Here is a 25164-nt window from a genome sequence, read left to right as displayed (position 1 = left end):
TTTCTCTACAATTTCCTGTCTTACAATGTACCGTTTGTGTCGGGGAAGGGATCATAGTTTCATAGTTGCCGATTTTCGAAAGAAATCAGTACATGTATGTGACATGTATATTATTTCGTATATTTTAGATTCTAAATGTACGTTGTCATTGCCTGCATAGTTTGTATAGTTTTTGTAAAAAGAATTGGAGTGAAAATATCAACAGAGAACCTTAAATGGGTTATTTTCGAAACACAGGACCACCCTGTATGTTAAAGGGAAACAATCTCTAATTTATATTTTTTTTATTTCTAACATTTTGATACACTAGACATTAGTGGCCTTTTTTATGTGACTGCTACTGTTTAAAATTAAATACTTTTATTCGAAACCCAAATATTAAATCCAGTTTATTAATAATTATTATTTAAATCTCTGATTTAAATCTTTTCTATTTTTTTCATCTGCTCCATTAATATTATGCAACCAGACAATCAAATCAGCGGCCTTATCTAACCTCACAATCAGAATTATTTAAACAAAATAAATTTGTGTTATTTTTGCGATAATATTCAACAAAAATCTTTAAAATAAGTTGAAAAATAGCACCAAAACCAACAAGTAAGCTTTTTTAAAATACTTCTCACATTTCTGTATTAATTTAATTTTAATTTCCAAAGATCTTTAAATTTTAAATGTTTAGAAACCATGAATTTTAAATAATGTATTTCTTTAAAAATCACTCACCAATATTGTTTACGACTCTGTTGATTTTCTTAGCCCATCTTCACACGGAGGGAATCACTACGGAATGAATCAGAATTGATAAAATTACTTTTTTTGTTTGTATACAAACCTAACCTGTTTTCATAGTGCCCTTGGTGATCAGAAAAATGGTCCTTTGGCGCTTATTTTGAATAAAATATTTGAACAAATATGTAAAAATGGATAGTCCAAGTTTTGTGGAATATGTGAAGCTAAATAACTTGTGTAAAAAGATATTAGAGCAACATACGGATGTGAAATTGCTGGAAGAATTGAAGATAACTATACAGGGTGCCGAAAAGAGTTTTATAAAAGCTGTAGAGAAGCATCTAGTAGCATGTTTTTATCCTTACATGAAAGCTGTATCTACAGACAAGGGAAGGTAAAAGTATTTAGAAAAGAATGGATGAGTTTTGAATTATATTTTCTGTAGTTTTAATAGCCGAGACAAGCAACTGTTGGTAGAAGCGTTAGAAGAACTGTTAAAAAAATTGATTATAGAAAATGTCACTGTATTTTTCAACTTTTATTCATTTCTACTTTTTGAATTATATGATTATACCAAACATAAAGGTAATTTAGTATGTCTTTAAAATAGATTTTTTTTTTTTATTTTATACAATTTTAGTTTATCCTGTGACAGAGGAATATAAACTGGAAATTTTAAAATGTATGATTTGTTTGATAGAGAGTGTTTCAGAACAGATCATTGACCAATTATACGTCAAGGAAAATATACCAAAATTTTCACAGATTATTTATGTTTGTGGAGAGGTAGCTAAAAAAGAAAAATCTAGAGACTTGAGGTTTGAGAAACAACTATTATACATAGGAATATAATTTTATTTTTTTTATTTTTAATTCAACAGATGTACAGCAATCAAATGTATTACAACTCTGGCTAAAGTATCAGATACAGATGACTTATATGACACGGTGTTAAGAGACAGAGTCTCCCAGATTTTTATGTTTTTCTTGCCAGGAATATGTAGTACTTTTACTGAAATCGGATTGGAGAATAGTGTTCAAATTGGTCACAGAGTTTTAAGAGTTAGTTTGTTATATTTATTAAAACTGTTTTATATTTTTGATGTGAAACTTCTTTACGCGCGCTGGGAGAAAAAATGCAAAGCCATACACACGAGCTAGCGAGACACAGCCTACGGCTCAGAAATACGTAGTGACACGATGTGCTTTATTTTATGCGTATAAAACTATTTCTTACACATAAAAAACTATTTTTTACGCGTAAAAAACTATTTGTTACATGCAAAGAACTAATTGTTACACGCGAAAAACTATTTTTTATGTGTGAAAAACTATTTGTTACACGCAAATTTTTTTTTACTCGTAAAAAACTATTTGATACACGTGAAAACTAATTTTTTACCCGTATACAACTATTTGTCACACGTAAAAAAACTATAGATTACAGTTGAGGGTTGGAACCTTTTTGGTATTACACAACAAAATAAAACACTAAATCACCACAATACACCAAAACACTTTTACTTTTACACTGGACGCGCGTTTCGCTAACCATGTTAGCATCATCAGCAGATGATTATAAACTAAAATACAATCTACAATTGGAGTTATATTACGTTTATATACTCGCTCAGTGGGCACAGAGTGGGCGTGGCAAGATCTAGCCAACCGAGTCAGAACCCACCGAGCGTAACAGTTAGATTTCCGCCACTAGAGTAGTAGGAACAATGAACTTGAAGGAATTGGACCGTTGTCTCTGTTCATACTATCTTTACATTTATTAGTTCTGATGCTTTCATATGCATCTCATTACCTGTAATTTGAGACTTGTTTAATTAATTTCAAGTTATTAAGATCTATACAATGTTCTCTATCAACAATATGTTCGGCAACGCAAGATTTATCCGGTCTACCATATTTTTTCTGAGCTAAACGTTCTTTAAATCTAGTTAATCTTGATCTTCTAGTTTGCTCAACATATTTCTGTTTACAATCTTTACAAGAAATTTCATAAATACCCGAGCTTTCCAGTAGAGGTATTTTATCCTTTGGATTAGTAGTATATTAGATAAAAAAGACTATTACGATAAGGTTAACAACTTAATCGATAATGGTCCTTACATAAATTTGAAAAAGAATCCTTTGTCTAAGATGGTAACACATGTTAAAAAAACTTTAAAAGAATGTAACAACCTTATTGATTTTTCTTTAAAGAGAAAATTGCAAGTATCCAATCCCTCATTACCAAAATTGTATGCGTTGCCAAAAGTTCATAAACCAGACAAGTCTATGCGCCCAATTGTTTCGGCTGTAGGTGCTCCGACTTATAATTTGGCAAAATGGTTATCAAGGGAGTTCGAAAATTTACCTAATCATGAACCTTCTTTCTCAGTTAAAAATAATATTGAATTCATTAACAAAATTAAAAATATAACATTGGGTGAAGGTGAAATTTTGGTCTCCTTTGATGTATCTTCGTTGTTCCCAAGTGTTCCAATTCCACATACTTTAGGCTACTTGAAGGAATTACTGAAAGTAAATAGTCTCGATAACAAAACTGTGATTGAATATATTGAGCTAACTTCGTTATGTATGAAACAAAATTGTTTTCAGTTTAATAACAACTTTTTTTAACAGCGGGAAGGTACAGCAATGGGTAATCCATTGTCTCTATTTTTAGCTAATTTATTCATGAGCAGGTTTGAAGTGGAGGCTAAGAATCAGTTTGAGTATTTTCCAAGAGTATGGTTTAGGTATGTGGATGATATTTTTGCTGTTTTTGACACACATTCAGACATCATAGATAATTTTATTTCTAAGTTAAATAATCGTTTTCCTTCCATTAAATTTACACATGAAATTGAGAACGACAGATTACCATTTCTAGATGTATTAGTTATTAGAAATACTAATAATTGCCTGGAATTTGATATCTATAGGAAAAATACCACTACACGCATATATATTCCTAATGAATCATATCACAGTATTGAACATAAAATGGCTAGTTTAAATTTCTTAGTTCATATATTACCACTTTCCAACGAAAGATATGAAATAGAAAGATAGTCCATTAGGAATGTAGCTGAGTGTAATGGATATTCTCCTTCACTAGTTGATAAAATAATTAGAAAACGTAGGTATAGGTTAACGATTTCTGAAAATTCGACTTTTCAAGTGGAGAAAGATACGTCAAAATATTTTTCAATACCGTTTGATAGACAGTTATCCCGTGGTCTAAAAGGAATTTTTAAGAATGTCAATTATAAACTTGTGTATAGTGCTAATAATAAATTACAACAATTATTAAGTAATCCAAAGGATAAAACACCTATACTGGAAAGGTCGGATATTTATGAAATTTTTTGTAAAGATTGTAAACAGAAATATGTTGGGCACACTAGAAGATCAAGATTAACTAGATTTAAAGAACATTTAGCTCAGATAAGATATGGTAGACCGTATAAATCTTGCGTTGCCGAACATATTGTTGATAGAGAACATTGTATAGATCTTAATAACTTGAAATGAATTAACGAAGTCTCAAATTACAGGCAATTAGATGCATATGAAAGCATCAGAATTAATAAATGTAAAGATAGTATGAACAGAGACAACGGTCCAATTCCTTCAAGTTCTTTGTTCCTACTACTCTAGTGGCGGAAATCTAACTGTTACGCTCGGTGGGTTCTGACTCGGTTGGCTAGATCTTGCCACGCCCACTCTGTGCCCACTGAGCGAGTATATAAACGCTCCAATTTTAGATTGTATTTTAGTTTATAATCATTTGCTGATGATGCTAACATGGTTAGCGAAACGCGCGTCCAGTGTAAAAGTAAAAGTGTTTTGGTGTATTTTGGTGATTTAGTGTTTTATTTTGACGTAAAAAACTGTTTTTTACACCTATAAAATTATTTGTTACACGCAAAAAACTATTTGTTACACGGCTAAAAGAATATTTTTTTCATCTATTACTTTTTCAACATTTCAAACTACTCTTTTTCAAGTATGTCCTTCAATTTAACACAATTTTTTTATTTCATTTAGGAAATGATTATCGCATATGGTCGAATAATATCAGTTGTAATGCAGGACTATAATCCTCTAGATAGAACAGCAACATTGAACGAATTGTTGGCTATAAACAATAAAGATTCAAATAGAGCACATTCAAAATTTAAAGATAAAAAAGAAATAGACCAATATTTGAATGTTACACAAAGAAATTTGAAATGGTATAAAATGACTGATGACAAGCTAAATATATCTTTAAAAAAATTAGCTCATTTAACTAGTTATGACCATTTAAAAGTTAAGCATGCACTGATTGATATGGTTTTAGAAATTTCTTCTAAGTGTTTTAGGTAAAAATATAATATAATTTTGTGTAATATCAAATTTCACTTATAATACCGTAGTACAATGCCAGAATCTGTTTCGACTTTGATGGAATATTTGATAATTTTGTCTCAAGATTCAGATCCTTCAGTTAGCGAGAAAAGTAACAAAATTATTTTGGAAAATTCATCAAAATTGTCCTCTGGTGATTTAAAACTGGTTTTTGAGAATTTGGAAGAAGGATTTTTTAATGCTATTAATAGTTTACCCAGAAAATTTAATAGTATAGGTAAATATTTATTTAATTATAGTATATCTATTTTATTGTTGTTTTGGCCTTTCCGGTTATAGTCCAGTAAATGTAGGTTGAAACCACGGCAATTCGTCGACCGGGACTTTTTAGGCGGACTGTGTACCTTTAGGGGAAAACACTGTACAGGGTGAGTCAACGATAGAGTAAAGTCCATTATCTCATTTGTTTCGAGGTTTACAAAAAAATGTTAAATATAAAAGTTATAGGTAAGATTAGGATACACATATTAAAATTATTACAGAGTATACAGGGTGCTTCAAAACAGTGTGGTGGTTATAACATATGTTTTTTTAAATGCAATACCCTATTTTTTATTTTATTTTTAGATTCTGTCTAAAATTTCATAACTTTTTTATATATAATGTTATATACTTAAAATTAATAGTTTTTGTAATATTTAAATTTGTTTAAACAAATGTCAAATTGCAGTGTGATAAAAAATTGTCAGTGGTACCATTGTTTCTGAAGTATTCCAACCAAAATTTGGTATGAGAGTTTTATAAAGCTGAAAAAAAAGATATATGTAAAGATATTTTAGTTAAATGCTACAGGGTATTCAAAATATACTTATAAATTTCAACTACTTAAAATTAAAAAATCTCAGATTTTTTAAATGGTACTCCCTATATATTTTTATTTTTTCTGATAGATTTTGCAAAGCTCTTCAACTTTTATTAAATATGTCATATACCTATTTTTAATAGTTTGCGATTTATTCCAATTTTTTCTATTTTTACCATATCTTTAATACAATTAGGTACGCTATAACATCATAGTTGCCATGATAAAAAATAATAATGATCAAAATTTCATATGTCTGTTAAGCAAGTTAAGAACAAAACGTGAATTTTAGTTTACTTTGTTGTAATAAGTATAAATGGTAGAGGTAAAGATAATAGTTTTACAGATTTTCCTGAAAATGAATTAGTCAATGTAACTGATATACACGAACAAGCCAAGATAAACATATTTTTTTGGCTCAGTACTATATATTACATAGTACTTTGCTAAGTACTATAAGAATAGATGTAGATTATCTAGAAAACATTTTCATATTATATTATATTATTTTCAGTGTGTAATGGGACGGTTTCGCAGCTGTAATATTGGCTTTATGAAATGAATTATAAACCAGAATTACTACGAGAAAAAAACTTTACTGTATGACTGTATGTCGAAAAAAATTCCTATATCGGTAGTCGTCAACAATTAGATAATCTAGTTAGTATTACCCTAATCTGGATATTAGCACCGACGGAAAATCCTAAAAGTTGAAGAGCTTTGCAAAATCTATCAGAAAAAATGAAAATATATAGGGTGTACCATTTGAAAAATTTGAGATTTTTTAATTTTAAGTAGTTGAAATTCATAAATATATTTTGAACACCCTGTAGCATTTAACTAAAATATCTTTACATATATCCTTTTTTTCATCTTTATAAAACTCTCATACCAAATTTTGGTATTGCAACTTCAGAAACAATGGTACCACTGACAATTTTTTATCACACTGCAATTTACCATTTGTTTAAACAAATTTAAATATTACAAAAACTATTAATTTTAGGTATATAACATTATATATAAAAAAGTTATGGAATTTTACGCAGAATCTAAAAATAGAATAAAAAATAGGGTGTTGCATTTAAAAAAATATATGTTATATCCGCCACACTTTTTTGAAGCACCCTGTATACTCTACAATAATTTTAAAATGTGTATCTTAACCTTCCCTATAACTTTTATATTAAACATTTTTTTGACCTCGAAACAAATGAGATAATGGACTTTACTCTATCGTTGACTCACCCTGTACTCGGCCAGCTTTGGCCGAAAAAATGGCCCCAAAAATCAATTTTCGCAAATATCTGCCAATATACATATGCAATTTACAACATTTGTCTTATAATATAAAAGCTTAGAAAATTGCCTAAAAAAATGGTCCTTACCATTTTTTACGTAAAATTAGTAGTTTTCGAGATATTCCGCCTCGAAGATCCCTAAACTTTCTCTCCAAGTCTTAACGCTTTGGAGATAGATTTCATAAGCATAATATCATTGATTGATAGGACAAATTGTTTAATATAACTCGGCTAAAATTTAATATCTGTTGATGATTCAAAGTTCATTTAAAAGGTATAATCAACAGGTATCACATTTTGGAACTTGTTTGAATTTTGTCATATTTTATGATAATAAAAAAACCGGGCAAACATTCCAGCAACTTATTCATATTTTCACTAATAATAGCTTATTTGTCGAGATTTTTTTGTGCGGATGCCAGATATCACAAGCATTGTCATACACAATTTTATAGGTCATGTTTCATAGCCCCTAGAACATCAAGGGGCGTAGTACGTCCCTTGGATGCTGATATTTCAGACCAAATAGTGAAGGTTGTCTATTATATCCGGGAAAATGGACAAGAACAATATACTCTGAAAGAGTTGCAAAATATTGCAGGTAATTTTGAACTTTCATCATTGATTTCCAACTCTTTGTTGATGTTTGTTACTTATAAAGTTATTATGTAATTTTCTTTTGTTTACGACATTTTCCGGAAATCCCCAAAAAGCGGAAAAGGCCACTCACGTTGACCACTAGCTGTTTTTTTATTAAAATGTGATTAAACCAATACTTCAGACTTTCTGAGTTGCTTAAAGAAAAGTAAAGATTTCAGTTAACGTCTCCTTTTTGCTGCCAGAGCTAATCTGGACGGGGCTTACTTTGTTTACGCGGAATCCGAACGGCGGTCCTCGGCCATATCATGGTCAATGGCCTACCGACTTGGCAAGTGTCAAAATCGACTCTTACCCACGAGATATCCGATCTCATCCGGCCTCGAACCAGCGTGAATGAGCAGTGTGTGTCAATAGATTTTACTCTTTTGCCTTTTTACCTTGGACTACAGTACGATACAGAGTTTCGAACCGGTCACACGTCCTTCAACTAGTATCGCCTTACGTCGCTTAACTTCGGTGTTCTAATGGGAACCGGTGTTTCGACGTAGCTGGACCATTGCCCTAATTGCTTAAAGAGACTCTAAGAACAACTGTTAAAAAATCTCGACAAATAAGCTATTATTAGTGATGGGATCACTCGAGTGAAAAATACTCGGTCATCCGAGTATTCATATCCTCGGTATGTCTTAAGTATTTTTGTCGATCCTCGAGGATTACTCGGAACGCAACTAACATCGGGTGTGGTGTACCGTCTTCGCTGCTCCCGACGATACAGGCGATTTACGATTTATGCTGAAACATTAATATAGAGGACAGAGGATAACCGTTTAATCACTTGCTCGCATATCGCTCGCAATAATAGTCGGTTTCCAGAGTAGTAACCTGGCATTTTTGAACAGAAATACATTACTTATTTTTGTTTTGTTTTGTTCAGATGTTTAGATGGGATATATTAAATATAATATTAAATATTTTTTCTCCATACTTTATATTTTAAGATTTATAATTTTTTAACCATTGATATAATAATAAAATTGTTTTTTCTGTGTAATAATTCAAAATTGAAAGATTCGAAAATTCATAATACGTCAGTTTTCGACTTTCAAAATTCCATTTGACAAAACCACAGTTGTTTTTTTTATTATCATAATATATGACAAAATTGAAACCAGGTCCAAAATGTGATAGCTGTTGATTCTACCTTGTATATGAACTTTGGATCATCAAAAAATATTAAATTTTACCCGAATTATTAAACAATTTGTCCTATCAATCAATTACACACACCGGAAAAATCTAGGAATATCATTTTGTTAAAGTTAAAAATAAATGTTTTGAATAAACAACCACATATTTGTAGGCCGATTCTTTCTACTTCGATTGAAACGAAGTAGTCACACTAGTTATTTCTAAATTTGGGATATTTGCAGAAGTGTTTGTGCATTTTTTGTCAAATTGTATAAAAAGCACCTAGCATCAATTGTTCGAATTTAACCTGTACTGGCTATGTTTTTATGATAACTGGCCAGAATTCATTCAAATAACTCTGTTTAGTATTAAACGACATTATGGAGCGTAGACATCTTAACAGAGACGAAATGCTAAGGACCATGTGTATGCTCGAAGCTGGAATTCGCCAAATCGACGTAGCTAGAGCATTAAATACAACGCAAAGTGTAATATCGCGATTAAGTGCACGCTACCGTGAAAGTGGTGATGTTGCTGAAAGGCACACAGGGCGACATCGCATTAGTACCCCTCAGCAAGATCATTTTTTACAATTAAATGCTCGACGCCGACCGACTCTTACAGCACCAGAGCTTAGTTTAATTCTCCAGGAAACACATAATGTAACCGTTAGTCCTGACACTGTTCGCAATAGATTAAGAGAGGTCAACTTAAGAAGCAGACTCCCCTGGAGAGCTCAACCCTTAACGAGAGGAAATCGAGAGGTATGATATTTGTGGGCTCAAGATCATGTTCAGTGGTCGAATGAACAATGGGCCAATGTTCTCTTCACGGATGAGTCACGCTTTGGAATTCATCCGGATTCGAGAAGGCTGAGGGTATGGAGAGAACCGGGAAATCTTATTCGGTTGGATCATGTTCAGGAAGTGCACCCTTATCAAGGTGGAACAGTTATGGTCTGGGGAGGAGTCCAGTTAGGCCGAAAAACCGATCTCGTTTTTCTTGAAAGGTTTCTAACAGGAATCACATATCGTGATTTAATTCTTGAGCCTGTCGTGTTACCATATGCCAATGTTACCATGACAACCTGATCAGGAGCATGGAGAGACGATGTAGGGCTGTAATGAACAGTAGAGGAGGCCATACCCTTTATTAAGTAAAATTGGTTTTATCTTTTTTTTTTAATTCACAGTTTAGAATTAAAAAAAAATGTGTGTATTTTTTTGAGTTTAATAAAAATCAAGGTAAATTTGAAAAATTCGGTAAAGTTCGCATTTTTATTTCCAATGCGTCCTGTAAACTATTTGTTTATTTTAATTTTATTATATCTGAAATGCAAATAATAAAATTACTGACGATGGCTGGATAAAATTGTAATATTCCTAGACTTTTCCGGTGTGTGTATATGCTTATGAAATCTATCTTCGAAGCGTTAAGACTTGGAGAGGAAATTCATAGATCTTCGAGGCGCAATATCTCGAAAACTACTAATTCTACGTAAAAATTGCTAAATTCCAAGAAAATATCTGTAAATTGCATATTTTGGCAGATATTTGCCAAAAAACTGATGTTTCTGCCATTTAGGGCCATTTTTTCAGCCAAAGCTGGCCGAGCACGATGTTATAATTCTTTCCTCTAAAATTTCTCCCCAAATAGTACACTAATCCGCCTGAAAAGTACTGGTCGACGAATTACGCGTGTTTAAAACAATAAAAACTGATTTAAATAGAAAAAGAAACAAGTTTTGTTAAAAAACATGTTCTTTTCAACCCTGGTTGTATTGTTTATAGATGATGCCGAAAAATCTTTAGCCATGAATTTGCTGATAGGATACGTCAAATTATTTGGCAGTCACAATTTAAGTCACGTTCTTCTCTCACCCGCCACATTACAAAAACTAACTGAAGGCTTACTGTACATATCTCAGTTGGACAAAGTCAAAATGAAGTTACTCGAAGAGTATGGTTTTAAGGATTTGAATGCCGAGCCTGATCTAAGCACTCCTTGGCTGAGTTTTCGGTATTTTAGTGATGAGGGAGTCAAGTCGAAAATCGAAACGTTCTGTCGGCATTTAGCCCGCAGCGACGCTTTCGAAATAATCTTCGATTCTTTATATGACACATTTATGTATGACCATAATAGAGACAAAGAAGCAGTGTTCTTGATAAACTGTCTTATTTTAGGTAATAATATACCGGGTGCGTCTCAAAAGTAAGGGCCTCACCCCTATAATTTTTTTATTTTTTCAGATAAAAAAACGAGATTTGGTATGTTAGTATGACATAAATTAGGATCGATTGACGTATTCAATTGTTTTCGGTCACTTCCTGTTTCACCGGAAATTACTACAACCTTTGATTTTTATATGTACTTTATTCGATAGAAAATGACACTCTGAATAGAATGACCTATCATATATGAACTTTTAACATGCTCGCTTCAAAAAACATCGTTTATTTATCGGTTATTTACGGTTTTATATTTCATATGGCATTTTCCATAGTAAATTTTTATCTAAGCCACTCAGTGATTTTTTTCTAGTACGTTATTGCATACATTTGCTGTCCTCCTTTCACGCAGTTGAGCAGCTCTGAACTGTTCAAGAACGCGATACTCTCACTCCATTCAATTGAGTCATAAAGCTCCAGAACTGTTCCGCGCCATATGGAGGCACCAGGCTATCGCGCACCGCTCCTTTCAGAACCGTTCTCGAGTAGCCCCAGGGCGTAAAGTCCGGAACTCGAAGTTCGCGAATGGAGGACAGCAATTGAAAAACCCATATGAAATAATACTGCATGTATCTGCGAAACCGTTAAACATTTTGAAATACTTTAAATACAAAAATTGTTCATTTTTAAGTTTTCTATCTAATAAAAATTAATATACAGGGTGTTCAATTTAAAAAAACAAAGAAAAGTTATTTTATATTTTAGAAAGTTTGGCGTAGAATTTGGAACACCCTGTATGATTTACGATTACGATATTTATAGCAAAGTAAGTATAGACCATCTATGGTAAATATCTAATATAGTTTTGATTTCAGGACATTTCTTGTATTTTTAATATTTTTTTTAAATGCTGAAAAAAATATATTTTTTATTTATTTATTAATATCTCTGAAACTATTGAAATATATTTACTCATATCTTAGGATTATGTAAAGTGATCTGAAAGGAAGCCAAACATATAGCAATAATATACAGGTTGTCCCTTTTAAAAAAAGTTATCCCGATCCACTGATAATTTTTTGAGTCACCCTATAGAATATATACTATACCCTATAGAAGTTCAAATATTTTCCTGAAATACATCCTTGTACATACTTTAGATTTGTATTTAAACAAAATTCTCAAGTTTTTTATTCTAGAAGCTACAGATGCCCGACGCACTATTGCCGAACCTGTATATTTATATTTATTTTTATGATATATACAGGGTGTTTCAAAACAAATGCGAAAAACTTCAGGGGGTGATTCCTTGTTCAAAATAGAGGGTAGTTTACTTTATAAACGTTGGGTGAAAAGTCAACCATTAGGGAGATATCGCGGTTCAAAGATGGCGGAAAAATAATGTTTTTATTTTTTATCTTGAAAACGAAAAGAGATAGACTAATGAAATTTTACGGAAGCATTACTGTTATGAAAACACACTTTCTGGTAATTTTTTCACTTTTTTAAAATGAGTGGAAGGGGTTGAAATAAACTACCCCTATCATTCTTGTTAACGAAATTTAAAGAAAAATCTTATCAAACACATGCAAAAAAATTAATTTGGATAGTTTAGTTTGTTTAGAAACTTTTTTATCTCTTGTATTTTTTTGATAAAACTCACCGATTTGAAATTAAAAAATAAAATGTAAAGCATTACATGTCAGGACAAAAAACATTTTTAGATAAAGAATCTAGTGGGCAGCTGTAAGGAAAAAATCTAGTCGGCCGCTGTCACTTTTTAGGATGTTTCTAATATTGTTTTATTTGACATTACCCTACTGCAATACGTTATTATCTAGATTATTATTATTATCATTATTATCACTAGATTCTTAATCTAAAAATATTTTTAGTCCTGACATGTAATGCTTTACATTTTATTTTTTAATTTCAAATCGGTGAGTTTTATCAAAAAAATACAAAAGATAAAAAAGTTTCTAAACAAACTAAACTATCCAAATTAATTTTTTTTGCATGTGTTTGATAAGATTTTTCTTTAAATTTCGTTAACAAGAATGATAGGGGTAGTTTATTTCAACCCCTTCCACTCATTTTAAAAAAGTGAAAAAATTACCAGAAAGTGTGTTTTCATAACAGTAATGCTTCCATAAAATTTCATTAGTCTATCTCTTTTCGTTTTCAAGATAAAAAATAAGAACATTATTTTTCCGCCATCTTTGTACCGCGATATCTTCCTAATGGTTGACTTTTGACCCAACGTTTCTGAAGCAAACTACCCTTTATTTTGAACAAGGAATCACTCCCTGAAGTTTTTCGCATTTGTTTTGAAACACCCTGTATACAATTTTTTAAAGGGAACGAGGGTGGCTCATTAGCATATTTGTACCTAATATGCACTTGGTATTTCTAAATGTCTAAAATTGGCATACGATATGTTATTCTATTCAGAGTATTCAGTGTCATTTTCTATCGAATAAAGTAAAAAAATACCGAGGGTGCTATTTAAAAATCAAGTTGTAGTCATTTCCGGTGAAACCGGAAGTGACCGAAAACTATTGAGTACGTCAATCAATCCTAATTTGTGTCATATACTAACATACAAAATTTCCTTTTTTTATCAGAAAAAATAAAAGAGTTATAGGGGTGAGCCACTTTTGAGACGCACTCGGTATACTGTGACATAAAAATTGCAACATTCAGTATATGCTTATTTATATTTGGTAATGGTTTGTTGGTAGATTACATGCATTAAGTTTAGTAAACCATAACATTTGTATCCCAGTCTGTTTACAAATGAGGAACAGACTTACTAAATGCATTTTGTCCATTTTTAAGATTTTCAACCAAAGGTGGCATTGCAAACTACATACACAGAGTTACAATATTATGTCAGAAACGATGTTCTAAATTAATTTTATCCTATTCGAATTAAATGGCGAAAATACTTTAGACTTTCTATGTGCTGTATGTCCATTGGCGGTAGACAAACAAACCGAAGTATGTCCTGTATGCTGTGGACATACTGCCGTTTGTTTGTCATTGTGAGATAAAGAGCTTTTTTCTGTACTACAACTTCTCGGTTGGTAGATCTCGATAAAAGAAACATATTTTCTCTCTACCGCTTTTGAAATAAATCCAAAATAACTGAGTTATTTTACTTTAAAAATTTCCAAAAAAAAAATATTTTTTGCTAAAATTTTGAGAACCACTGGACATTTTCTGGATTTTCTTTCTTGTACCTATATTGCTATATTATCAAAAAATTCCAAATTTACAAAAAAAAAATCGCGAAAAAAACCTCATAATCGTGTTTCTGGAGTCGAAATATACTACCCCTAAAAATATTTGCACTTATTTAAGACTTACTCTGTATATTGCCTGTGGGGTATTGAAAATGGAGGTGCAACTCACTATTGAATTGTTAAGAATTCCTTTCAATAATTTTTTGGAAAATTACATAGATTAGTGTTCCTCTTTAACCCAACTACTTCCCAAAATATTAAAAAAAAATATTTATATTTACTAGGCGTTGCAAGTTCTATGTCACACAGTATATTTTTTTTAAGTTATAGTAGGTGTAGAAATACTTTTTTTATTTCTGAAATCTTAGGTTTTGAAGATCCATCCCCCAAACAAATAGAATTATTAAATTCAATTTTAAATCTGTATATGGAATCAACGTCTAACGATTTACGCGAATTTTTAAATCCTGAAGAATTCAGCGTAGATGAAGTAAGAAAGAACGTGATGTTAATTTGTTTGTTAACTGAGGGTATCGGAAAAATCAGTTTGGCCATGAAAAAAGAATTCAAAATTTACTTAATCAACAGTTTGTATTATGTTTTAGAAAAAGCAGGTAGGTTTATAGAAATATATATAATAGCTCTAAAAGCCCAAAAGTCTCATGGCTTGATTGGTTATCTTTCTCCATTTGTTTCTGTCTTTCGCCTTTATTCTCCACTCATCCACTCATTCTCAAGTCCTCTTCAACATCTTTTTTTCATCTGGTTCTCGGTCTACCTCTCCTCTTTCCAGCCCTTCTCTTGCTAAGAAGACTAAATCATCTGCAAAGACTAAACATTGGTGTCTTTTTGTATACAAAATGTCCTCTCTGTTGATTCCCGCATCTTTTATAACTTTTTCTAATACTACACTAAACGGTACTGGATATAGTGGACCCCCCTGTGTTAACCGGTCCCTGATTATAATTTGTTTTTGTTAAAATATATTATTTAATTTTATATACCGTGTTATAGAAAAAAAAACTGCGTCATAGTAGCCTTTGAAAAGCACCTCAGGTTATTTTTACTATAGAATCTTGGTGTCTGGAAACTTTTCACATTTTTCACTTTTTGTTTGTCAAAGACTGCTTTTCAAAGACCGCCGTTTTTATGACGCCGTTTTTTTTCGATGGCATACAGGGTGTTATTTAAGTACTTATCGACTACTACGACCACCAATTACCCGTCATCGCCGATTTTCGAGCGGCAGATTGTTGAGAGTCATCCAACATGGATGGATTGCACAACGACATTAGCGCGTGGCCGCGGGCAGCCCAGTAGGCAAGCGAGACAGCGACGCGCCGATTTAACAAAATAAATAATTTTAAACCTGCCGTTATTTCGTTAATAATTATCGTAGCGTGTTGATTTTTGCATAGAGTTACTCATGAGTCTTTAGCGCTTCCGACAAGCCTAAATAACTGGATTATTGTTTATATTTTCGAATTGTTTACATTGCCCGAGCATATTATAACTTTGAGATAAAAATCTCTGTTATAAATTTCAAAACTGACAGACATCAATACTATCATTTAATTAGTTATACATTTAGTTACAACATATTCAAAATTTAGGTCTATCGGTTTATGCCAGCAGTAATAACAAGTATAAATAAAAAAATGGTCAGTACAACGCTCGCCGTTTTTAGCGCATGTTCAGCTTTGGTTTTAGTTTTAACGCTATTTTTACAGAAAATAAATTCTGAACTTTGATCAAATGACAAGAACATTATCATTGCCGATATCTCCTGGTTATAATGTAGTTCTTTTTTCAAAATATTGCATTGTTTTAGCTTAAAAAAAACTTGAATTACGCGGCTTTTTTGCGAGAGCTACCGGAGCTGCGTTAATAAAGAGATGGCTATGTAAGTCAATCATAGCCACAATAGACTGTAATTTTACCTCGTCACGAGATTTTTTGGAACTATTGCACACCATTTATCCGGATTTCAACTAACTTTTGACCTTTCTTTTCGGTCGCATTTCCCTCTATTTAATAATAAATAATTTAAAAAACGCACAAATACTACTGGTAGTAAACAAGCTGTGGCAAAAATTTTCTGTACTCCGTGTAAACAAAAGACTATCGCAAATACTGTCTTTCGATTGACGTACATAGTCTTCTCTTTATTAACGCAGCGCCGGTAGCTCTCGCAAAAAAGCCGCATAATTCAAGTTTTTTTTAAGCTAAAACAATGCAATATTTTGAAAAAAGAACTACATTATAACCAGGAGATATCGGCAATGATAATGTTCTTGTCATTTGATCAAAGTTCAGAATTTATTTTCTGTAAAAATAGCGCTAAAACTAAAACCAAAGCGCGCTAAAAACGGCGAGCGTTGTACTGACCATTTTTTTATTTATACTCGTTATTACTGCTAGCATAAACCGATAGACCTAAATTTTGAATATGTTGTAACTAAATGTATAACTAATTAAATGATAGTATTCATATCTGTCAGTTTTAAAATTTATAACAGAGATTTTTATCACAAAGTTATAATATGCTCGAGCAATGTAAACATATCGAAAATATAAAAAATAATCCAGTTATTTAGGCTTGTCGGAAGCGCTAAAGACTCATGAGTATTTCTATGCAAAAATCAACACGCTCCGATAATTATTAACGCAATGACGGCAGGTTTAAAATTATTTATTTTGTTAGATCGGCGCGTCGCTGTCTTGCTTGCCTACTGGGCTGCCCGCGGCCACGCGCTAAGGTCGTTGTGCAATCGGGACGCTCAATTGTTTTAAGTATTTTTAAACTTATTTTTTATACCTAACCTTTTTATCTTAAAATAGCTCAAAGAGAACTTCAGGGGGAACTTGAATAGCGCCCTGTATAATAAATCGTGTATATTTCTTTGTGGCGCAATAACCAGGCTTTATTCAAGACCCTGTATAATGTTTTTATAGGAAATGGTAATTATTTGATAAGTGCAGCAGGATTAATGGCGCTGAACAATATAGCTTATGCTTGTGAATATAAAAATATCCCCGACTTGATACAAGACAACTTCAGATATTTCTCATTTCAAGTTAAGATGAGATTAAAGAGACAAAACGACAAAACAGATGTTTTGAATGTGCTTTCTGTCGTTTTTAGATACTGTGATAAGGATGTTCTAGTATATATGAGCGGCATTGTGGAAGAAGTAAGACCTTTAGCATTTCTTTTTTTCTTGTTCTCTGTTATTACATCTTTGTATGAGTATCGATTTTTCATTTTTTGTTTTTATGAAATCGTTTTACTTTGGCAGTATTTTTGGTGCTTCCTCAGACAAAACGAAGGGAACATATACAAACCAGATGTAAACAAATAATAATGATGTAAACAATATACGATAATAAAATAGATGTAAAAATCTATTGATATACCGGGTGCGTCTCAAAAGTGGCTCACCCCTATAATTTTTTATTTTTTCAGATAAAAATCGAGATATGGTATATTAATATATAACATAAATTAGGATTGATTGACGTATTCAGATTCAGATGTTTTCTGTCACTTCCTGTTTCACCGGAAATGACTACAACTTTTGATTTTCAAATGGTACCCACAGTGTTTTGTTTGCTTTATTCGATAGGAAATGACACTCTGAATAGAATGGCATATCATATGTCAACGTTTGACATTTTCAAATATGGTTTATTTAAAATTGCAACATGCGATTCATAACGACAATTTGACTCGAAATGCCAAGTATGTGGTACCAAATTACTAATAAAAAAATGTTTTTTCCAAATATGCTAATGAGCCACCCTCTTTACATTTGACAAAAATGAAAAAAAAATTACGATTTAGGTATCTTTTAACCGTCCAGGACAAGACACGAATAAAATTAGGTGATCAAATCTATTTTTCCAAAGCTTCTTGGTTAAAAATTAGTGTTTTTAACACACACTCTAGATTCTAGATTGAAATTTAAAATTCAATTTTGTTTTAAGCGAAAATGTCAAAATTTGACATATGATATGTCATTCTGTTCAGAATGTTATTCTCTATTGAATAAAATAAAAAAATACCAAGGGTATCATGTAAAAATCAAGAGTTGTAGTAATTTCCGGTGAAACAGGAAGCGACAGAAAACAATTGAATACGTCAATCAATCCTAATTTATGTCAAATACTAACATACCAAATCTCGTTTTTTTATCTAAAAAAATAAAAAAGTTATAGGGGTGAATCACTTTTGAGACGCAACTGGTATATTGGATGAAAATTGGTGTCTAGGTGTTTTTTGACATGAGAAATTTGGGATTTTGATGTCAGTATGACTCCTACTTGGAGGCGCTACCTACATGTTTTTTAACTGTTTTGAAGAGTACTTGCGAACACATATTACTTTAATATCCTTGTTTCCCTTTTGACTTTGTTTTAAATGTACTATACTAGCTAATACCGTATGATCGAAAAAAACGGCGTCCAGTTGGCTGGGAAATGACGATCGATGACATTTCCCATATAAAATAACAGCGATCTTCATTTCATAGCTATCGCTGACGCCGTTTCTATTCGATCATACGGTACAATATTATGGGTACATATGAACTACTTTGCTTCTTAGGTTCTTCTACAAACCAGTAATAAATTCAAGGAGCAGTACGCCCCTGACTATTTGAGGGTGTTTAAGATGTTCATGCTGACTCTACGCCGCTGGTTTGAGGTGGACGACGTAACAGAACCAATAAAATCAAAGAAACAAAAAGAGTTGGAATACGAAGATTTTAAAGTTAGCGGTATAAACTATAAGGAGGATGATTTTTCTGATGATATCATGGAGGGTAAAACGGCTGAAGAGATGTATTGGGAAGATGTGGAAAGGAAGAAGCAGGAAGAAGAAGAAGACGAAGAAAACAGTAGGTTTCAGGGTTACCATGAGTAAAACACAAAAGCGGATAATACACAATCAAAACAAGCTTACAGCATGATTTGATTGCGTTGGTTTCACTCTTTTTGGTTATTATTATTATTAAATTATTTTTGTTTCTTTTTTTATATTGAGCGCGTTCAGAAACGGTCAGCGGCTGAGTAAGCGAATTCCTTGATGGTCTATTCTGACGATAACAGCAACAGTCAGCCGCTGTACAACAATCTCAGCGGTAAATATTTAGGCTAAGACGAGTCAGCCTTGATCTATTTCCTTATCTGTGGTCAACTAATGTAAAATAACTTAATTTTTCTCAGTTTATTGTTTATTTTTTATGGTTTGTTGAAGTTTATAGTCAATCGTAGCCGTAGTTAAATCGAATCTTTAAAAAATAGGAGAAATTTTTGTTATCAAAAAAGTTACAAAGCAGTAGGTTAATCTAAAACGTACGAAAATGACAGTTGTAAATAGAGGTCGAAGAAGTTGAAGAAATAAAGAAAATTCAACTTGATTTCCATCTCAAGTCGAATTTTATGAATACAATGAAATTAAAGAAAAAAAATACTACTTTCTGAAAAAATCTAAATCAGCGTAAATAACTTTTGACAATGTAATTATACGAAGATCGATAACATTACCTATACCGGGTGCGTCTCACAAGTGGCTCACCCCTATAACTTTTTTATTTTTTCGGATAAAAAAAAATAGATTTGCTATGTTAGGTTAAAAGATGCCCAAATCGTATTTTTAATCATATCTCAATTTTTTTAAATGGAACGAGGGTGGCTCATTAGCATATTTAGACATTTTTTTACGAATAATTTGATATCACACACTTGGTATTTCGAGTCAAATTGTCGTTATGAACCGCAGGTTACAATATTAAGTTGACATATGATGTCATTCTATTCAGTGTATCATTTTCTATCGAATAAAGTAAAAAAATACCGAGGGTGCCATTTAAAAATCAAAAGTTGTAGTCATTTTCTTTGAAACCGGAAGTGACCGAAACAGTTGAATATGTCAATCAATCCTAATTTATGTCATATACTAACATACCAAATCCCGTTCTTTTATCTGAAAAAATAAAAAAGTTATAGGGGTGAGCCACTTTTGAGACGCACTCGGTATAAGTTTACTTCAGGTTTACTTATAAAATAACAGAAATCTTCATCTCCACACGTCACCCTGGATGTTTTTTTTATTGTATGGTATTTACACCTTCAGTAATTTTATTTGTACCATTCCATCGAAAATGGTGTATAGGTAAAATTATTTATAAACTGTTATTTTTAGAGATTTAATATTTAATACTGTATTGTCAAATAATATATTTTCAATTATTAAATGATCAGCCAGTAATAATTCTTTTTCAAAATAATTTTTTATTCTAAAGAGTAAAGATCGATTATAGACCGATTTGAAGACGATTTATTTATATTTCTCTCAAATTTTTATAGTAGATAGAGAGCGCATGAGACAGCTGCCGTTTCTTGGTCTTTTTGCTGCTTTTTGCTGTTTAGGGAATATCGTAAAATGTCATAAATCAATGGTCAGCTAAATTCTACGCTGAATGTCAGCGGCTGTGTTCCCCGAACGCGCCCATTGATTGCTTTTACTACCGAAATTGCCCGTTATATAGCGACAACACTGCCTAACCTTGTCATATTTGTCCATGTCACCTGTCAAAATAGTTATGTTCTGTGGTCAAAATTCATCCGCAACGTCAAATAGTCATATATGTATCAAATAGTACCAACATCTTATTCAAACTGTTCTTTTTTGTCGGTATTTTTATTTTTTGTTTTCGAAATGCCAAATATAAGTTTTTTAATTTTTCAGGCGATACAGGCTATAAAAAACCTGAACCACCTATCCATATCAAACTCACGACCTCGATATTAAAACGATCGTTACACTTTCTGCCTTCCAAAAACCAAGAATCCCGAATCTTAGTTTTGGAAATACTTAATAATGGCGTTGAAATCCTGAAAGATTGGGAGGATGAGCTACTACCTATAGTGCATCAAATATGGTCACCTTTAGTTCCTAGATTTAATGATAAAGAACCATTGATAGTTAGGTTAAGTGTTAAACTGTTGGCAACACTGGCTGTGCTTTCTAAGGATTTTATTCGAATGAGAACGACCAAGTAAGTTTAATTGAAAACATTCGTCAGAATATTGGATTCGTAATATATATGGTACAGGCAGAAATCGATGAAATTATACATTCTCGGAGCACTTTCAATCATTTTCATATGAACTATACAACATAAAAGTACTCGTCTATTAACACGTAATTTATCTTAAAATTCAAAATATTGTAAATAGAGACTGTAATGAGTGTAATGCGATCATACTACGGCAGATCATACATACAGGATGGTTCATTAGATATGAAAAATCGATCTATATGTTGGATGGTTTGTAAAGGTACGTTAGGGGTGTCCTAAAAAAGTAATGATAAACATTTTCTTACACATGATATTTTTTATAGCGTGACCAACATTGCAATATTTAAAATGCGCTATCTCATTTTGTTTTAATGCAACATCCTGTATTATTTTTCACTTATATGAAGAATTAAAAATCTAACAACAGAATTAAGCAACACACGTTTTTGTAAAAAAAATATTTTTGTTCTTAAGTTTTTAACGAGTTTGCAGATATTGGCGGTATTTGGCTTTTCAGTAGTAAAAATTAGGAATTATCATAAACTAACTAATAAAAAATCACTATTTGAAAGACCCATTATGTAATATAATACCGCAAGTAACCGTTTACACTTTAAATGCAAATTGTTTGGTTTTTGCTTCTGCATCAAAAGATAGAGATATACTTATTTTACTTAAAGTTAAAGGGACTTTGCAACGAGGAAATTTTTTTCTCTATTCGGAATTTGAAATCATCCATTTCTGTTTGAACTATATAAAATGGTAATCTATTTACATTTTATCTTGAATATTAGTTTGACACTAGTATAAAATTAATATAATTGGTTGTTTTAGAGAACTTTTACCTAAAATTAAAGAAACTTTGAAGAAATTAGCCCCGGAAAGCTTCCTGAAGGATAAAGGGTCAGCTTACCGATACACACAAAATTATAAGCTTCAAATAGAGCTTTTGCACAATATCGGGCCCATTTTAGCTCACTTGGATGTCGATAATAAAATAATTGAAGAAATAATGAACATAGTACTGTTGTATTTGTCCAAAAAGCAGCCCAGAGACTTACAAGTAAGCTTGCTACTATAGTGAATTATTTTACCGTATGATCGAACAAAAAAACGGCGTCAAAAACAGCTAGGGAATGACAATCGATGAAATTTTAGCGAGATCAATCTCTAGACGTTATCGTCATTTATTAAAAACTGACATAAAACTTGTCAAAATTGCGAACATTTAGAACGTTTCCAGATACATTTTTTTTCTCGAATTTTAACCTACACCATTTAAAAATCATTCTTACTCGATATAAAAATAAATTATAACGTTCTTAAGACCATCTGGAGGTTTAAACCATTAAAAAATAAAGAATAGGCCAAGTAATGACGTCTAGAGCTTGACCTCGCCAAAATTATCATGGATTGGCATTCCCCAGCCGTCTTTGACGCCGATTTTTTCGATTGTATGGTATTTCCTTGTATATGAATTTGTTATTAATAAATACACACAATAAAATAGGCTGAAGCGTTGGGCTTTTTCCAATCTATGGTGGACTATGACATGGGGATAGTCAAGGAAAAACTGCTTTCTTGGAAGGATAAAATCACAGAAGAAAATGAAGTAAACGTTGAAAAAATTTGGGTAATATTAGGTGTGAAAGAAAAAGAATCCGAAATAAAATAATACTTAATTTAATTTGTTTCTAATTACAAAAACATTGCACACAAATGGATTGTTAACATTAGTTATTTATAGAAATGTATGTATATTTTTTATATGTTTACACTTATCAAAAAATAACAACGAGGAGTTGGACTCCAAATTCATAAAATTATTAATTGTTTCTACTTAAGACTATTATTCAGCACAACCTATCTTCAAAGTCTTACACTATTTCTTATACTTCAATATAAAATGAAAATACAAAAACAATATTTTATCAATAAAACATCTTTTTTGAAATATTTATTAATATTTCAAAAGTTTAGATAGATAGTGCTGACCCATTTAAAAAAAAATAAAATCAAATACAGTCTTGTTATTAAAAAGTATTTCCTAGAAGTTTAAACTTAAAATCGAAATGACAAATATTTACAAGATCTATATACAAAATTAAGGAGATAAAACAGAATGAACAAAATCAACTGTCATTCACTGTCAAAATAGTGTCATAATAAAACCATCAAAATACCATTAAAACATAAGATATTCAGCCTTACTTAGAGCTAAAAAGTTTTTACAGCTTATCATTAGTATACAGGGTGGTCCGAACTGTATTCCGGAAACTTCGGCAGCATATTCTGCAGATAAAAATAAGTAAAAAAGTTCTTATAAATGTATGTCCTAAAATGCTTAGCTTCGGAGATACAGGGTGTAGAAGTTTCATTTTTATTTTGATTTTTTCCAAATAATTTCTGAAGTAACATCAATATTTGGATGAAATTTGGTGTATGGGAGTTTTTTGATATGAGAAATTCGATTTTGATGTCAATATGACTCCTACTTGTAGAGGGCGTCACCTACATATTTTTAACTGGTTTGAAGAGTAATAACTTTTCGTCCGTACCTGTATAAAATTAAAAAGTAAAAAAATATACATTTACGACATTTTTAACGTAAAAAAGATCTCTTGGTAAAAATCGCTACGAGTAATACTTCTCGAGATATTTGAAATCGAAATTATTAATACCTGTCATCATTGACATAAACATGTTGACAAAATAGTTAATAGACGGAAATCATAAATTTGAAATGTGTTTGTGCCAAACCATCATCAATGATCATTTTTTCGAAGAAAATTTTATGATTAATTTAAAAAAATAAAAATTTTCCAAATTTATCATTTTAGTCAAATAACTATCTACTTAACATGTTTATTTTTTGTCAATAATGACATGTATTGACCATTCCCATTCTAAATATCTCGAGAAGGGTTGCTCGTAACGATTTTTACCAAGAGACATTTTTTACGTAAGAAAATACGAAAATGTATATTTTTTCACTCAGCAGTTCTATACAGGTACGGACAAAAAGTTATTACTCTTCAAAACAGTAAAAACACATGTAGGTGGCGCCCTCTTCTAAACCTGACACCAATTTTCATCCAAAAATCGGCATTAGTTCTGAAGTTATTTTGAAAAAATCGAAATAAAAATGAAACTTCTACACCCTGTATGTCCGAAACTAAGCATTTTAGGACATACATTTATAAGTTTTTTACTTCTTTTTATCTGCAGAATATGCTCCCGAAGTTCCCGGAATACAATTCGGACCACTCTGTATACAGATATACACTCAGATGCAAAAAAAACCCAACAGAAATGTTTTTCATCAGGTTTAAAGCCTTATACAGGGTGTTTCAAAACAAATGCGAAAAACTTCAGGGGGTGATTCCTTGTTTAAAATAAAGGGTAGTTTGTTTCATAAACGTTGGGTCAAAAGTCAACCATTAGGGAGATATCGCGGTACAAAGATGGCGGAAAAATAATGTTTTTATTTTTTATCTTGAAAACGAAAAGAGATAGACTAATAAAATTTTATGGAAGCATTACTGTTATGAAAACACACTTTCTGGTAATTTTTTCACTTTTTTAAAATGAGTGGAAGGGGTTGAAATAAACTACCCCTCTCATTCTTGTTAA

General features: G+C 31.5%; 1 protein-coding gene across 2 annotated transcripts; it reads left to right on the top strand.

Moving 5' to 3' along the window:
- The first annotated feature begins 476 nt into the window (after positions 1 to 476).
- Positions 477 to 23711, top strand: LOC115883981 (TELO2-interacting protein 1 homolog). Of its 2 annotated transcripts, none has more exons than XM_030902402.1 (14): positions 477 to 600; positions 853 to 1126; positions 1178 to 1317; positions 1373 to 1550; positions 1614 to 1794; positions 4780 to 5096; positions 5151 to 5359; positions 10824 to 11216; positions 14815 to 15060; positions 17402 to 17640; positions 19053 to 19344; positions 21198 to 21507; positions 22366 to 22594; positions 23042 to 23711. In XM_030902402.1, exons 2-14 carry the CDS (start codon positions 924 to 926, stop codon positions 23204 to 23206), a joined length of 3102 nt encoding a protein of 1033 aa, XP_030758262.1. In that variant the 5' UTR covers positions 477 to 600; positions 853 to 923; the 3' UTR covers positions 23207 to 23711. The 2 variants fall into 2 exon arrangements, with proteins under 2 accessions (XP_030758262.1, XP_030758260.1); XM_030902400.1 differs by having other exon boundaries at positions 760 to 1126.
- The last annotated feature ends 1453 nt before the right edge of the window (positions 23712 to 25164 follow it).

This window comes from Sitophilus oryzae, unplaced genomic scaffold, assembly GCF_002938485.1.
Source record: "Sitophilus oryzae breed Bouriz unplaced genomic scaffold, Soryzae_2.0 scaffold_2008_pilon_pilon, whole genome shotgun sequence".
NCBI classification, from domain to species: Eukaryota; Metazoa; Arthropoda; class Insecta; order Coleoptera; family Curculionidae; genus Sitophilus; species Sitophilus oryzae.
The sequence above is the reverse complement of the archived record's forward strand: the minus strand, read 5'-3'. Positions and strand labels throughout refer to the sequence as shown.